General features: G+C 45.7%; 2 protein-coding genes across 9 annotated transcripts in view; one reads left to right on the plus strand and one right to left on the minus strand.

Moving 5' to 3' along the window:
• Positions 1–7,221, minus strand: part of DHX30 (DExH-box helicase 30) — a 38,769-nt gene extending 31,548 nt beyond the window's left edge. The window contains exons 1-2 of one of the 4 annotated variants that reach the window (XM_034759712.1): positions 7,153–7,221; positions 2,167–2,221 (exon numbers count right to left, since the gene is read on the minus strand). In XM_034759712.1, the coding sequence (XP_034615603.1) occupies positions 2,167–2,194 (28 nt within the window). In that variant the 5' untranslated portion in view covers positions 2,195–2,221; positions 7,153–7,221. Of the gene's footprint in view, positions 1–2,166; positions 6,417–6,879; positions 6,949–7,152 lie in introns of those variants that run through there. The other 3 variants (XM_034759709.1, XM_034759715.1, XM_034759713.1) reach the window with 3 other exon arrangements.
• A 97-nt stretch (positions 7,222–7,318) lies between these two features.
• The window catches only part of LOC117871899 (KAT8 regulatory NSL complex subunit 1-like), a 122,274-nt gene continuing 111,857 nt past the window's right edge, over positions 7,319–17,735 (plus strand). For 2 of the 5 annotated variants that reach the window (XM_034759719.1, XM_034759718.1), the window contains exons 1-2: positions 7,319–7,397; positions 9,792–9,932. Coding sequence is in view for 2 of the 5 variants with exons in the window: in XM_034759716.1 (XP_034615607.1) it covers positions 17,241–17,650 (410 nt within the window). In the remaining 3 variants the exon portion in view is untranslated. Of the gene's footprint in view, positions 7,398–9,791; positions 9,933–17,117; positions 17,651–17,735 lie in introns of those variants that run through there. The other 3 variants (XM_034759716.1, XM_034759717.1, XM_034759720.1) reach the window with 3 other exon arrangements.

The raw sequence follows: 17,735 nt of genomic DNA on the forward strand, positions 1-17,735 counted from the left end.
CCACCAAGCAGGGCCAGTGAGTCTAATGCTGGCCCTGCTTGGTGGCCTCCCTGAAACCTGCATGCAGCCCTCCAGGGGGCCTCGGACCTCTGGTTGAGAACCACTGCATTAAGGAAAATCACAGATTATACTAAGTTTCAGAGTAGCAGCCGTGTTAGTCTGTATCCGCAAAAAGAACAGGAGTACTTGTGGCACCTTAGAGACTAACAAATTTATTAGAGCATAAGCTTTCGTGGACTACAGCCCACTTCTGTATGTATGTATCTTGATATGCATCCGAAGAAGTGGGCTGTAGTCCACGAAAGCTTATGCTCTAATAAATTTGTTAGTCTCTAAGGTGCCACAAGTACTCCTGTTCTTTTTGCAGATTATACTAAGTTGTTTTCAGTTATGCATACCAGTGAATGCAGAAATAAAGAGATGAGAACCATCGGTGGAGAATACAACAATGGAAAAAACGTAGCTGTACATCTTGGGGAAGACTATGGAAAACACACATTCAATGGGAGGAAGAAACAGTGATGCAGAAAAAAATAAAAGGGTGAGAGTGTTCAGCAAATTAGATACAAGTAGTAGGGCTAGTGGTTTGTCACGGTAAATTAGATAATAAGTTAAAGTCTGGTCACAGAAAAATGGCAAGAATCAATTTATGGAAAAAATGCCAGAAGTCACAGGTTACATTATTTCAACCAAAATATCCTTTATTTTGCAATGAAAAGCGTTTAACAGCATTTAACTAATAGTTTAATACCACTAGCCCGCTGCTTGCCAGTTCAGACTCACAGCAGCGAGCCGCGGCTGACCCTTCTTCTCCTCTACATGAGCCTTTGCAAAAGGGATGGCGGCAGCAGCAGCAGCATTGTACAGAAGCTTCTTATCCAGCTATGCTAGCTTCAATACTTTCCTCAAAAAAATAGTAGTGTCACAGAATCGATGAAGTCCCTACCCCCAGTCCAGCCATGACAAACCACTAGCCCTCATGAGTTGCTGCTCTCCTTCAGCCTCCCATCCTGCCCAGATTTTTACTTGGCATCTTAAGTTTTTCCACTGAAATACAAATGTCAAATATCATTAATTTTTTAAATTATAGGATCCGTGACTTCCAATGACCTAAATTTTTAGCTTGACATTGAAACAAGAATGGCTAATGAAATGTTATGCCACCAAAGCAGTGAATCAGAGGCATTACTTCCCAGAGCAGGGAGGTAATAAACCCTCGCTGTACATCTCTGGTGCAACCAGACCAGGAATACTGGATTCAGTTCTGAGCAGCTCATTTTAAGATTGTTACTGAAGGACATTCAGAAAAAGCAACAAAAATGACCAGTGCCGGGAGGGACTGACTTATGATGGAAGACTAAAAAGAGCTAAATCAAGAGCTTGGCTGAGTGATGACAAAAAGGGACATGATAAATTGACATTCTGAATTATGTAAACACCAAGGAGAGAGACTTATTGAACTAGTACAAAGGGATACAACTAATAGGAGGATGAAATTAAAAGGGAAAATTCAAACTAATTAGAACTAAACTGGATGAAGAACTAAGTAACGCACTGTAGGGAACAACCCTGCATTGTCAGGGAGATGGACTGGATGACATAGTAGTTCTTTTTCATCTCCAGCTTCTGTAGTCCCCTGAAATGACTCTCTTACTGTACTACTTAACGTAAGCACAGATACTTGTGACATTAACCCTTGTTCAGACAGCTGCCCTAGCTGAAAAGTGATTTACACTGCTGCATAAGTACTAGATATCAAACAATTATGGTTTGGAAACATTTACACTTTTACAAGTAGGGACAAATTCTACCCTTGGATGTGAGGCTCCCCTTGCAGTTAAAAAGAGTGATACAGGAAGGCAGAATCGGGCCCTATGTGTTACATAACAACTGCCAATGTGGCCACTAATTTTCTCACACATCCTTCCTTTTCCTTTGTAGCACATTTAAACATGTATTGGTGGCACAAACACTGAAATGAATAAGGTATCAACTCACATTGCAAGGCAGTATGGCACACCTGTCATATCATCCAGCATAGAAAAGGATGGTAAAATTATTTATGAACTGGATGTCTTTGTCCAGAGATCTAGTGCTATAGCTGATCAGTCAAGAAAAATTAATGGTGAGAGATGAGAGAGTTCCCCAAACCAACCAAGTCCTTACCTTTTCTACATGAATTCAGCGAGAACATCTCTGTCAAAGTGAAAAGATCTGATTCCTAGGAAAGCAAGAGGGTGAAGAGGCAGGAAGTTAGAATTTATATTCCTCTCTGAAATGTCTAAGCCTCCACTAGCTTTTCTGATACTAACTATCGTTTAGGTGAGGAATACAGCTGAAGGTTCTGATCAAATTCCAGTTTGAATGACTGCATTCTGCTTGGCTATGATATCTATTATTTGAGGTCTTAAATTACGGAATAAAGTTGTTGCACTCTGTTAAATAGCTGCTATGTTATATCTAGAGGTGGGGCAAGTGATCCCTCTAAATATCAGTTCAAGTTTGTAAAGACTTTGGAAATTTGCAGGATGAAAGGTGCTACTGATCTCTAGGCATTCACATTTTAGCCATAGCAAGTCCCACTGAGATGAAATACAATATATTGATAGACTGCGCTTGTTATTTCTCCTCCTTCCCTCCCACACACGTTTTTTTCTTAAGGCTGACATACATCTGCTAATGTATTTTTCCAGTTATAAGAAACATTGAAGAGTCCTGCATTTGTTTGAGGTTTCAGTTTTTTTTTTTTTTGCCCAAGTTAAGAAGTTAAGCTAGCTATTTTATTTTAAAATGCACTGTCCTCAATGTGGCACTAATGACATCTGAGAGGGGAAAGAGAAACACAAGGACACCACCACATCAGTTTGGAAATAATCTATTACCCATGCCCACTAGTTCGTTTTTAGAGCATTCTTGGAATTAGAGTAACAAAGATTTCATAACAGATCTGAAGCAGATTTGTGGGTGTTCCCATTCAGATAATACTATTATTACTAGGCTTTCAAAGGGCTCCCACCGGAATCAATAGCAAAAATCCTATTGATTCCAGCGGTGCAATAACAGCCTAAAACGTGTCTATTCTGAAAAGTGACTGTGTGAAAATGGCACCTTTCTTATACTCAACAGATCTGCTCCCTGTGTGCATGCAGAGCCAGACCTACTGATTTTGGTGATAAGAAGTTGACACTTTGTCTATTTCACTATTTTTGAAATAAACAATTAAAAATACAAACTTATTTGGCTTCTTACCATAAAAAATGGTTAATTACTATAGCAAACATGATCTCTCAAGGGGATTGCCTGCATGGATCCATACTGTAGGTGACTGATGAGTGTACAATGGGCATGAACTTGGTATTTTCAATAGCGGTTCTTTTTGAGCTTGGATTCCCTCCTAGCCCAATGATACATAATGGCAGATAGTATGGATCCATCCAAGCAGTCATCCTCAAAGAACAACTGCTATAGAAAAATATTTACATATTTCTTTCAGCATTGCCTGCATGAAAACCCACTGTAGGTGATTAATAAGCAGTCTCCAGACCCAAAGAGATAAGGTGGAGAATCTTGCTCAACTAAGGATTCCAGGATGCTCCAAATTGGATCATCCAACCTACAAGCTAAGTCCTGGTAATAATGCAGCACGAATATAAAAACATCATTCATGGATGGAACTCTAGGTAGCAGTTTAATATGCCTCTCTGGGGATGAACATTCCTGAGTCTTGGAGTAATGGTCATCATAGACTTGGTACAAAATGCCTTCATGTCTGCTGGTATTGGTATCTCTATTAATTCATGGCAAGTGTGGATGCTGAGTTTATTCTACTTTGACAATCTATGAGTGGGAATGGACTGACCTCTAGTATTATCCCAGTATGATACAAAATAGCCAGCTCTTGAAAACTTTAAAGTCATTAGGGAGTGATTGCTAATGATGTCACAGAAGCATGTGGCTTAGATGAGGCTATCTTGGAATAGGCATATCCGTGGCATCTTTTTCCTTCCATTCCTTTAAATACGACAAAGATTGAGACATCAGTTACTTGCACGTAGACTAAATCTTCAGTGAAAGGTCTTGCACGATGAGGTCTCATGTAAGTAATACAAGCAATTGAGCCTACATAGTCCAATAGGGCTAGTGTGCCTTTGGTATATAGAATAGGTGAGATTCATGCCAGGAGGACCATGAATTCAGAGAGAACCAAGAAGGCCTCATCCCTTATCAGGATGGGCAAAAGAATCCTGAAATCGGGAGATCCAAGAGTGGATCTATGACCTCATCAATGATGGCAGCAAGGTTGACTCTGATAGTTCCTGGCTCTGAAGGCCAAGTCCACCAGGATAGTGCACAGAGGAAACATGCAAAGGAAAAGGAGGGAATGCTTCACTATTCAGCACCAAGGAAGGAGATGTCAGAGCCAGCGAACAGAGATCCAGAGAGATTCAGCAACAGATTAGCTCAATTCACGAACACCACCAATGTCAAGTAATTATTCACTATTTCTATTACAGTAGCACGTAGAGATCCCCAAATGAGATGCCTGCACCCCCCACTATGCCAGACACTGGCCAAACACATAGTAATAGATTGTAAGCCCTTTGGGGAAGGGACTGTCTGAAGGAGATAAGAAAAATTAAGGATGGAAGGCAAACAAGTGCACAGACGGAGAGGTTAAGTGATTTTCTCAAGGTTACATAGAATGTCAGAGCTAGAGCTCATAGTCCTGTATTCCCTCCATTGGGCTACGTTTCCTCTGAATGACACAGAAAGCTTTGGGGGGCAGTCACGCCTGGATCTAGCAACCCAGCACCTGGGTAGCCAGGAGCAGCACAGAGGCAACAGCCTGGATAGATGTACTCAGCATTGAGGCATCTGGAACCAACATTCATCAGCTAGATCCAGCACCAGAACCAGAGTGTCCAATGCCAAGATCCCGAACGCAGAGGATCTCGAACCAGAAGCCATCAATGATACCAGAGCACCCAAAACCAAGATGGACGATCCCAAGACACTCAATGCTGCCATCAGACATGGCTGAAGACACTGACACCAAGGAAGACTCGCAATTATGGTGGCCTCATGGCTTCTTTTCATCTTTGCCGCTGAAGGAGAAGAATGATAATGAGAGATGGAGTGTTTCAAAGAGTCAAGAAGTCTGCTGTTAAGGCTTGATGCTCAGCTAGTGGTGGGAGATTGTATCTCTTTTTGACATGACACTGGGTTTAGGGAGAATGGAACCATGAGGCTGTGGGACTTCTAACAGGCAGTTCAATGGGACATTTAGACTCAACAACATAAGATGACCAAGCCAAGTCTCTGGGTGCTAAAGCATTTCCAGGCCCAGCATTAGAACCTGACTAAGCAGAATGAGACATGCTTACACTGAAGCAGAACAGGCACCAAATATGTTAGCTGATGACAGACTTAATACAATTACAGCAGGGACACAGATTGAAGCCAGCAAACTTGACTTTAGTAATTTTTAGATAGGCCCTCAACAGCATGAGAACAGCCCAGAAACACAATGCTCAACAAAGCATTAGGATTTTTGGCCATCTCTAGTAACTATTCCTAGCTATACATAAATCTATATTTATATATAGAAAAAGCTGTTTTCCCAAAACAGGCCGCACAAGGAAGCAACCTACACCACAGAGCTCTTGCTCACTGCCCATAGCAGTCAGAAAAAACTAAGATGCAGTCACATCCCTTTGTACATCATTGGGTGTAGGGGAGGTCACAAGGACACTGGCAGGGAATTCATGCAGACATTGTTATTTCAAAATCCCAAGGCTTGCTCCTCACCTAAAACGAGGATCCATGCAGGCAATGCTCAAAGAACTGTTTTTAATTTCTACCACAGAGGCTGATGGAGCACTGGTTCTTTAGAGAAGATTTCTGTTCTGCATCACTGCCTTTCTGGGATTTCTGCTGCTAAGGTAGTGAGGCTGTGGAGGGTCACTGATGCTGGTAGGTGGCTTGGGACAGCATTGGCAGTAGGAGTTCCCAAAGGTCCATGTCACCTGCTGCACACCCAGCCCAGTCCCACTGCAGAATCCAGGTCTGTGGGCCCAATGGGGAGCCCAGAGGCCTAGCACTAGGGCTGCATGTGGAGTCAGGGAACTAGGCTCTACAGCAGGGCTGAGGACCAGTGGGGTTGCAGGAAAAAGGAGTCATCTGGGAGCTTTGTTTTCCAATTTTGCTTCCAATTCCAGATACCCATCTTGGAACCTTCTCACCTCATCCATTCCCCACAACATTTATTCCCTCTGCAGTTGTTAGCACTAAGGAGAAGAAAACAGGCTTGAGAAACTTCCCCAGCTCTATCAAACCAGGGCTCTCCTCTGGAGATTCCCAGAAGTGAACCGCTGCCTCTGGAACTCAGCTGTTAAAATCCACATCTCTGAAAAAAAACTTCCCAATCTCACACAGGCTCCCCTTCCCCACCCAATCCCACTCCGGCTCCCCTTGCCCCCCTATATGGAGGCTCAGACACCCCCCCCCCCGCCCCCGTGCCTCCCCCCCCCCCATATGGAGGCTCAGACCCCCCCTCCATCACCTTGGCTCAGCTTGCCCCCCCCATACAGAGGCTCAGACACCCCCCACATCACCCCAGCTCCCCCATACAGAGGCTCAGACACCCCCCCACATCACCCCCATATGGAGGCTCAGACACCCCCACATCTCACATTGGCTCCCCTTGCCCCCATCTCCCCCACTCCCAGCTCCCCTTGCCCCCCATCCCCTTACCACCCCATCCCCCCACCGGCTCCCCTTGCCCCCCATCCGATGCTCAGACACCCCCACGCCTCCCCTTACCCCCTCACCCCCATGACGCGCCGAGAAACCAACACACCCCATCCCCACATCACACACCTCGCCCTCGCCGGCAGGCTCAGCGCCTCCCCGCCGCGCACGGGGCCGCCCCATCCCCGCCAGCAGCGCCGCGCACGGAGGCGCCGAGCCTCCCCATCCGCACAACGCACCGGCTCCCCGCTCCCCCCGCCCCACGCACCGGCTCCCCGGCGCGCAGCCCCTCCCGCCCCCGGCGCGCACACACGCAGATGCTGCGAGCCGCCCGCGACGCACACAGCGGCTCGGAGCCGCCCACGGATGGAGAGATGCAGGTCCCAGGTCCCCGACACCGACCTCCTCACAACTCTCTAGCGCCGGTCCGCGACAGCCGAAACTACAACTCCCAAGAGCCTCTGCAATCCGCTTCCGGCGCGCGCACCGGAAACGAAACCTGCCACCCTGGCTGGTACCACCAAGGCGGGAGGGGTGGGATCTATCCCCATGGCAACAGGTCACGCCAATGAGAGGCAGGAAGGGCAGGGCTAGAGACCGGGTTGGAAGCGGACGGTGGCCGTACTAGGAGGTTTGTCTGTACTCAGGTAAGCGAGGAGCGGGGCGAACAGGTGCGAGGTTCTGGCCCTGCTGTCGGGCGCGCTAAGCCCTGGGCCCTGCCTCAGGCTGTCCCTTCGCCCCTCCATCGCGCCCGGCCTCGCCTCAGGTCCCCGCTACCGCCCCCCCCCTGCTGCTGCCCTCGCCTCGGGGCCCCCTGCTGCTGCCCCCTTGTCCCCCCGCCGCCGGCCTCGCCTCAGGTCCCCGCTGCCGGCCCCTTGTCCCCCGCCGCCGGCCTCGCCTCAGGACCCCTGTCTCGCGCCGCCGGCCTCGCCTCAGGGCCCCCCGCTGCCGGCCTCGCCTCAGGTCCCCCGCGGACACCCCTCTTCCCGCTGGCCTTGGCCTCCTTCCCTTCACCTTCCCATCCTCGTTCAGCTATTCCTGCCTGTGTTAGCTGCTGGGGACTGAACAGGGTATGGCAGGGTCTCACACACACAGGCCACCACCACTACATATCCTCTGGGCAGCTTTTGGTCTCCCCTCTTCAGCAGCTCTTTATAGGGGATTGAATTTGTCTCCTGCCCTTAGGAAGTTTGTGCAGGAGTCCTTTCCTGAAGGACTCCAGGGTCATTTACATTGCACTGGGGTAGCTGCTATTTGATTTTTTTAAAATGTTTTTTGTGTGTGTGAGTTTAGTGCCAGTGAAATACACTGTCCTGGCAGTGCTGGAGACTGGGCTCCTGGGGCATAAGAGGCACAAAAGGAGCTTCCTCATGTTTGCTCTCTAACAAAGAGCTTCAGCTAAAATGGATGGGAATTGCCTAAACCGGGGGTCTGGTTGGGAGGTGCTTAGATCCCAAGGGGCTCCATCAGTGAAGGCCTTGACACAAAGCTTTAGGCACTGAAGATAATTCTGAATGAAATGCATAGGTGTAAGTGACTTATGGCTTTTATTTTCTTTTACTAGAGCAGGGATTAGTTCTAGAAGACAAGACGGATTTTGTGGGAGGAAGTGAAATACAGCAAGACTTCATCTGTGTGTGTAGTTCTCACTTTAAGCACTGGAGATCAATAGTTCTGTTTTTTTTCAATAATGATATGGCTGGCCATGTTAAGCAGTATATTTGTGTTTAGTTATATAGTGCTGTACATGGGCATGGTGTCTTAGTAAATAAAGTCCATACAGCAGGAGGCAATGATATCACAGGGAAGTGTTGGCAATAGAGAGAGGCAAGGGTGAAACCGATATGCTCATGTGGCACCTATGTGATTAAACTCTTAATCTGAAGTTCACATCTGTCTTGGAGTATGGTAATTATGAAAGGCATAGTTTAGTGCTTTCACAAAATAGGAAACTGAACGTCCCCATGCCAGTCTCAGAAATGTTATGTTTTGTACTACTGTATTGTTCAATTTACATGGAACAGTAAGTGCAACAGATATATTAAGATTTAAGCTAAGTACCACCCGTGGCAATTAGGTCATTATTTAACCTTCTGTCTTGGTATGTAACAAACCACAAAGCTGATCTCAGCCATTCCCTTGTCAATGTTTAACATTGGATGCATTCTTATGAAGTACCTATCAAATAAGTGCTCTGCACACCTCAGAAGCTAGGCCCACTATGACTACCAACCTGCTCTAGTTTTGAATCTGTCAGCTTGCAGTGAAAATCTCATATCCCATTGCCATTGTTCCTCCTAGTGACTTCAATGGAACTACTCCTGTGAGCAGAGGCAGTCCTTAGGCAACTAAGTTTCTGCTTATGGGCATGCCCACTGCTGTCTCACTCTAGGTGTCCTGGTGGGATCCTCAAACCAAGGGAAGATAGGTGTTTCCCCCCATCCATCTTGCTTGTGGGGCCTGTTCAAGTGGGTATACTCAGAGGCTGCTTAACTCCACACAAAACAACTGGCATAGGAGGAGCAGGGTTGCTCCCTTATAATTTTCAGCTAAGGCATTAGGGTGCTCACATGGAAAGTGGCAGATCCTGGTTAAATTCCCCTCTCTGCATGATGAGAAGGGATTGGAACGGGGGTTCTCCATCTCAGGTGATCTTTAGCTATTGGACTGACAATAGGATATTCTGATATGGGTCTCTAATTTAATTAAAGTGGAATAGCTTTAACAAATATTGGGTGAGAGTGAGGATCACACAATAATCTGGTGGTTAGGACACTCATGGGAAACTTCTGTTCAAATCCCTTCTCATCAGGCAGAGGGGCGAATTGAACTGGGATTTTCTACATCCTGGGTGAGTATCCTAACTACTAGGCTAAAGGTTATAAGGGAGACCGCCTTCTCTCCATCCATATGTATGTATACTTTTTAAAAAAGTAATTTGTTTCTCCATTACATTTGTAAAATTCCTTTTTGTCCACATATTTGTTCTCTGATGCAGTTTTAATTGCTTGTTTTCTTATTTTTTAATTTTTCCCTTCCAGGTTAAATACTAACGTTGAAAAACGTATTCCAGTTGCAAACTTTTTGCTGTGGCTTACAGTGCAGAGCTTTGCTTCTCTCAATCAGACAAAGAAAATGGGTGGAACAAAATGCGATGGGACAGGCAAGGGAGTCACGTGAAGGTAAGAAATGTCTGACTACTGGCATCTCCCATAACTTTCAGCCAACTTTCCTCACATCCCTGGCAAAAATCAGGCAATTCTGACTTTAGAATGCATCCAGAATAAACGGAGATGGCAGGAGTACAATGTATGGGGTGGGAAGAAAGACTTTGTGGGGTTTTTAGTATTGCACTTTCATGTGTTCTTCTATCTGATTAGCAGGGAGCTTCAAATATAGTACACTTGACTCTTATTCCAGCTTTTGAATAATTGTGAGAAAAATGATTGAACCAGGTTTGGTTAGGTCTGGAGACTGGGGGGTGGCTGCCAAAAATGTTGAATTAGGCAATGTTTGTCCCTCTGAGACCTCTGTAGATGGGCTGTTTAGGAAGGAATAATGGTAATGAAGAGTGAGCACCTGTCCTTTGGGTTTGATTTCTGAATGCTCAGGATTTTGAGAGTAAAATAGACTGTTTGAAGTAAACTTAAGGAAAGTTACTAGTTTGGCGTGGTGAAGGAAGGGGAGTTTTACTGCTTTATACCCTCTTCATTAATATAGGGAATTGCTAGAAGATGCCATTATTTTAAACATTAGGCATATTCAGTGACCAGTGCTATTCTGTTTCCTTGAAACACACTGGCTATAGAGTACAATATTTGCCCAAGCTTCCATTAAAATGTCTTGCAGGCTTTCAATACTTCGTTTCCAAGCATTACTAATTTCTAAGGAGTAATACAGAGATACCAAAGTGTGACCTGAAATCTAAATGCAGCTCACTGCTTCTTTTTCCTTGTAACTGCAAAATGAGGACAAAGTGGATCATCTTTTGATTTTTTTTTTTAATTGGTGCTAACGATCACCAACAATCAACTTCTATTCCCAAAATGTCAGTATTGGGCTAGAGTAAGAAATACTTCTGTCTATGTATCTTCAACACACTTACCTAAGGAAAAAAACAACAAGCCCCAAAACCATAAACTTGAAACTAAATCTATCCATAATGAATTAAGTTCCAAACACAACATAAATGGTGAAAATAAATTAGAGGTTTGTAAAAAAAAAAAAAAAAAAACTTCAGTTTTTTTTTTTCAGTGGCTATAGGCAGTGAAGTGTGTTTTGGGTGTGTGGGGGGTGGGGGTGGGGGGAGGGAAGAGTGGTAGAACACTGCTTATATCTCACTTTCCTTGCCTCTTCTGGTGGCTTCTCCTCTTTCACCTCCAATCATTAAGGCTAAGATTTTGTCATGGTTATTTTTACTAAAAATCACCGACAGGTCATGGGCAACAACAATTCACAGAGCCCGTGACCTGTCCGTGACTTTTACTAAAAATAATTGTACAAGCCTCCTGGCAGAGGTACACAGCCTTGGCTGCAGCCCGCACCACGGGGCAGGAGCGCAGGCTCCGGCTGCAGCCCCCTCCGCAAGCCGTGGGGTAGGAGCACACGGGGGCAGGAGCGCAAGCCGCAGGACAGAGGCACATGGCACCCGAGGCGACCCCTGCTGCAAGCTGTGGGGCAGAGGTGCACAGTCCCGACTGTAGCCCCACTGTGGGGAGCATAGGCCCGGCCCAGCCCCGGCTCCAACCCTGGCTTCAGCTGAAGAAGTCACGGAGGTCCGGTAAAGTCACGGAATCCGTGACTGACGTGACCTCCATGACTAAATCATAGTCTTACCGATCATCATTAGGCTTCAGATTTTTCAACCATTGAGACAAATGAGAGCAATTGACACTATTAGGCCCTGGCCCTGCAAACTGCTTTAGGTGCAGCCAGGGCCGGCTCCAGGCACCAGCCTGGCAAGCAGGTGCTTGGGGCAGCCGCTCCAGAGAGGTCCAGCTATTCGGCGGCAATTCGACGGACGGTCCCTCACTCCCGCTCGGAGCAAAGGACCTCCCGCTGAATTGCCGCCGCAGATCGCGATCGCGGCTTTTTTTCTGCTTGGGGCGGCCAAAACCCTGGAGCTGGCCCTGGGTGCAGCATTGGAGTCTTCACATGTAGAACAGTTTATATAATTAGGGTTTCAACACTATTATGTCAGGCTGTCTTTCAGCAGACTGTCACGTGGTCCTATATCTGGTCAATCAGGTGACTTTCTTTACAATTCTAGACTAGATACTTAAACTTAACAATGAAATAATTTCAATAGAAACTCTTACAGCCACTAGAGAGGTTCTGGATGGAATGGCAACTGAGGTCAGAGTTAAAATACAATTTGTTATGGTGGCACAGTTTCTCAACCATAATCCAGGTTGCTTCAGAGTTTCCATTCTAACAGGGTTAATAAAGTTCTCTATAAACTATATATTTTGAGTTTGAGGATTAATTTGAAAATCTTATTGTAGTTTATGAGGTGCTTGAATTAACAATAGCTGAGCTGCTAAGTAATAGTGACCATAAAGAAGTGAAATTTACATGTCACTGACTAGGGAGAAGAAAGGTAAGTTTGAAAAGGGAGATTTCAATAAAATAAGGAATCTAGTCAAAAAAGGCCATGGAGTCAAAAGTAAAGAAAACAAATGCCTTAGATTTGGCACGGATGCTTGCTATATAAGGAAACAATAGTCTGAGAATACATGCATGCCTCTGAACAAAAAAGCAAGAAGTAAACCAGTATGGGTAAATTGCAGTGTTCAAGTAGGTTATACAAACTCAGCCAAAATCTTTCAGAATTTGGAAATCTAATTGTAGTGAAACTAATAAAAAGGAGTATAAACTAGCAGGCAATGTTGAAGACAGAAATTAGGAGGTCTAAGGTGAAATTTGAAGAGCAAATAGCTAGAGGTATAGAAACAAGAAATTCTTTAAATATGATCACCAGAAAGCCTGGAAAAAATTGAGTCTGCTGGATCACCAGGAATTAAACGGAGCAAATAATGAAAATAAACCAATTTAACAGAAATCATTTATTCTGAGCATCATTCTTCATGGCAGAGAAGATGAAGGAGATAGCTACTCTCTTTTGGTAATATAGATGAGGTAATATCAAAGATTGCTGCCACAAGAGGTGATGCTGGAACAAATTGTTAAATTAAAAGCTGTAAAAATCACCAGGCCCAGTTCGCACATCCAAATGTTCTGAAGGAACTTAGTGACTGAGCTGCTAACAAAAAACACTAACAATGGCTACTATACTGGATTATTGGCAGGTAATGTTTAACTTATCTTTAAAGCATCAAAGCTACTAAGTGTAAAACTTGGAACTTCACTGTTTCTAGTCTCACATTTTAGAGAGAAGAACTTCACTTTAAGCAACAAAACATGACAAGATGTATATTGTGCTAGGGTATTACTGTACATTTCCAGTTTTAAGGAGAATGCTGCAGCCTTCCAAGAAATAGCAATATATCAGTTGTCTTTTCATTATAAAATAGCCTTATGCTAACACTATTAGTGACTTAAAAAAATGAATCACTCAATAAGTATTTTTTTCTGATTATTATATCAAAAAGACTAGTTCCCAATTAAAAAGGATTTAACTTCAGATTTTACATTAATTTTGTATTTAACTTTGCCTAGAAGCAAGCATGCTTCTCTTAAGGTTTCTCTGGAAAAGAGAGCTTTAGACCTTCTTAAATCTCTTTCTCTTCTGCCCCCTTTTCTTTTTATAATCAAGCATGACAAATGTCATCCCAGAGAGGAATCTTTTCAGAATTATAAGTGCCTGAAAATAGGAGCTAGTAATGGAAGTCTTTCCTTGGTGTTGCTAGAAAATACAGTAAAAACGTAATATTGAAATAGTTTGTGCATTTAAGTTAATAGGTAATTATAAACACTAAATTCCTAACTGTTGTTCTTAGCCTTTTATTCTGGGAAAAATATTTAATCAGATATGACTGTTATAATAATCTTTATAACCCAAGTTTCAGAGTAACAGCCGTGTTAGTTTGTATCCGCAAAAAGAAGAACAGGAGTACTTGTGGCACCTTAGAGACTAACAAATTTATTAGAGCATAAGCTTTCGTGGACTACAGCCCACTTCTTCGGATGCATATAGAATGGAACATATAATGAGGAGATATATATATACACACATACAGAGAGCATAAACAGGTGGGAGTTGTCTTACCAACTCTGAGAGGCCAATTAATTAAGAGGAAAAAAAAAAAAAAACTTTTGAAGTGATAATCAAGCTAGCTGAGTACAGACAGTGTGATAAGAAGTGTGAGAGTACTTACAAGGGGAGATAGAGTCAACGTTTGTAATGGCTCAGCCATTCCCAGTCCTTATTCAAACCGGAGTTGATTGTGTCTAGTTTGCATATCAATTCTAGCTCTGCAGTCTCTCTTTGGAGTCTGTTTTTGAAGTTTTTCTGTTGTAATATAGCCACCCGCAGGTCTGTCACTGAATGACCAGACAGGCTCTGTATGTGTGTATATATATCTCCTCATTATATGTTCCATTCTATATGCATCCGAAGAAGTGGGCTGTAGTCCACGAAAGCTTATGCTCTAATAAATTTGTTAGTCTCTAAGGTGCCACAAGTACTCCTGTTCTTCTTTATAACCCATTATGTTGGTAGAGGAAGTTTGCCACGAGCCTCTTTTAAACCAATAAAATGTAATATAGTTAGTTATATATTTACTTTTGTTCCAGTTTACAGTAGAACTTCAGTCAAATAAAATTGTTGTGGTCCCTCCCAAAATAAATTTAAAGGCTTCTGATGACCATATATGGAAAACTTGCTTCTCCTTTGTCACAGAGTTCGCTTCAAAAAGCAGGTGTTCTTTGTCTCTCTCATTACCTTTTTTATTTTTTTTTTTTAAGACTTTTAGACTGTCAGTTTCTAAATGATAGCTATTCTGATTTTCTTGATAGACTAAATTTTTCTTCTTAATTTACTTGTACTGCACCTAATTAATACTCTTATTGAACTAACTTAGTCACCTAACTGTTTGTTTATCTGTTTAACTTCGTGTGTGGTCCTGTGCAAAGGGCACATGTCTGAGAGACAAACTTGAGTTTTACTCACAGTTCTGCTGCTATGTTGACTTACTGAGTCACCTTGGACAAGCTGATTTCCCCATGGTAAAATGAAGATGATATTTGACCAGCTTGGTAATATGTCTTTGAGATCTATGAATGGAAAGCTTTTGTTATACTGCCTCAGTGTTTATGGCTTTAATTTTCATGTTTGATGTGGGGTTTGTCAAATCTCCAAGTGTTCACTGTTCCAGATCAAATATATACAATGAAAAGACCTTTTAAAGGCACTGTTTCTGTGAGTAAACCAGTCTCCTACAACCCTTTCCCCCACACACCTGCCTTTCAGGATGTTGATCTTTCTACTGTGATCCCAGTCCACTGCCTTTATATAAACTGAATATTGGCAACCCCAGTTTAAAAAAAAATCATGAAATTGGCAGCAAAATTAATACATTTAAAAATTGGTTTTGGTTTGTCTTGATTTTTGAACTCACACTGCCCATCCCCACAATTAGTGTTGCCGTTGCTCCCAAACATATTAAGGTGATTTTTGATCTCCATTGCAGGAGCTTTCACTCCCACATTTGCATCTCCCCCAGTCCTCTATTAGTTCTGTCCCTTTCTCCCAACCTCCACCATCAGTTCTGCCCTCCTCCCAGACTCACACTCTGCTCCTCTTGCAGTTCCTGGGGCTCTTCATCCCTGTCCCAGGGTTGTTGATTTTTTTTTTTTCTTTTTGGGGGTGGAAGAGGCAGTACAGAGATCTGCAGCAGGATCTCCCTCTTCCCCTTCCAGGCTGGAGGTGGGAGCAGCTCCAGGAGCTCTTTACCTCTCTCACTCATCATTCCCAGCTCTAATGTTGCAGGAGGGGAAAGGGGAGGAACAGAGAAGAGCTTCCGTTACCTATTGGAGGGAAGAAGGGTGCAGCCTGGGCTGTTGGGCTCTAACTGTTCTTAGTTTTCCTCCTATGAGAATTGTCAGCTCCTGGAGGGTGGGAGCACTACCTGCTTCTTGCAGCAGCTCCGACTGGCTTCTCTTCCTCCAGAGGCAGGGCAATGGGGAAAGCAGCCATCTAAGGGGGTTTCCCCAAGACAGAAGTGAAATATGTGAGAGGGCTGGAGCTTTTTAGAATGATTGTGGCTCTGGGCAAATTCACCTGAATTGCAAAGAAATTGGGAGAGCTGGCAACAGTGAAACTGAAAATAGTGCACTCCCCTGAGTTGCCCAGGAGGCAATTCCCGAAGAGTATTCCTAGGTAGTTGCTGAACCTGGATGCTTGGTTTGTTGGCTGGATAAAAAGTCAGTTGATGATTGAGGTTGGGCTTGTGTTTGAAGCACTGAGAGAAACGTGTGGTACTCCTAACACCAATATCTTGCTCTCATGTCTGCTTGTAAATAGAGAAGGAAGAACAACTGTTAGGGTCTCTGAAGCACAAAGCTAACTGCTTTGCTTGTATACAATTATGAAGTGCTTAAAGTGTGTATGGGGGGGCTATAAAGATCTGTGAGCAACAGCTTGGGTAAGAGTGCTTAAAGTACATTCCCTTAGTGATACAGTTGTGTGTGTGTTTATTTAGCTGGGTCTGACCCCTTGCCCTCTCTGCCTTAAAGCACTGGAATCATACTTCTTCCTTTTTGCTCCTCTGCTTGCATTGAGGGCATGGAACAAAGCTGAATCCCCAGGGCCTGGCTGACTTCCTTGCAGAAGTGAGGAGCTAGGTTGGCTGTGTAGCCCCGCCACTGGGGAAACTGGCAAGTGTTAGCGATACCACTGGAGGGCAGTCAGAGTCCCCCTTTTACCCGTCCAGCTTTATATCGCGTCGGCTGTACTTACGGGGGGGGGGAGGATAGTTGTGATTGGTTTAGCGAGCTGTCCATTTTACCTTTGGTACGTGGTAGAAGGCGTTGTCTACTCTGATTGGATAGAATTCCCCCACTGAAGGAGAGTATATCAGGGAGGGGCGGCGATAGTAGCAAAAGAACCAATCAGAACGGGGGAGCGGTGACCCCCCCCCTCCGCGTGCGACCGGAGTTGTTGACTGCGACAGGCCGGTGCACGCGCAGATGAAAGGGGAAGACGGGGTCTCAGAGTGCGCTTGCGTAGACTGGAGCGTGCGAGGACGGCGCCGTGAGTGGAGCCGATGGGGTCAGTGTGCGCATGTGCTGGGCCGGCGAGGGAGGGGTTGGGAGAGCTCTGCCGGCGGGGGGGCGGGGGGCGTTGTAGAGGCGCGTGCGCGCGGTGGCGGGCCTGACTGGGCGCGCGGAGGGAGGCGGCGCTCCTGGGCGCTGTATTGTCCGGGCTCGGCCGTGGGGAGGTGGCTGGGGAGGGAAAGAGGAGCCCGCCAGAACCTGCGGCTCCTATGGGGCGCCCGGGCTCCCCGTGACGCGCCGCTCTCGGTCCCCGCATGGCGGCGGCCATGGCCCCGGCGCTCCCCGAGCCGCCCTCCGAGGTGCCCCCGGCCAAGGAGGCAGCGGTGCGGGGCCGCCAGGCAGCGCTGTGGGGCCGGGCGCGCAGCCTGTGCCGGAGGCTGCGGGCGCTGCAGGCTCAGCAGGTGGAGCGGCACGTTCGGCAGCAGCTGGCCGGGCTGGTGCGGTACATGGGGCGGGCGGCTCCCGCCGGCCTCCCTCGCGTCCTGGGGCCTGACCTGCGGCAGCTGGCGGCCAGCGCCACCGCCCGGCTCCGGGCCGCCCAGGGGGCTTGTGACTCGGACGCCACGGAAAGCAGCAGCAGTAGTGGTGGCTCTAGCTGCGGTTCCGGGGGGGAGACTGATAGCGAAAGCCCGGAGGAGGAGCGACCCGTACCGACCCCTGCAGCGTGAGTAACGGGGGCTGCTTTGTCGCGGGTGGGGGCAGTTACCGGACCGGGGCTACAAAGTTACCCGCCCTTCTCGCACCTGGGG

This window comes from Trachemys scripta, chromosome 2 (genome assembly GCF_013100865.1).
Source record: "Trachemys scripta elegans isolate TJP31775 chromosome 2, CAS_Tse_1.0, whole genome shotgun sequence".
NCBI classification, from domain to species: Eukaryota; Metazoa; Chordata; order Testudines; family Emydidae; genus Trachemys; species Trachemys scripta.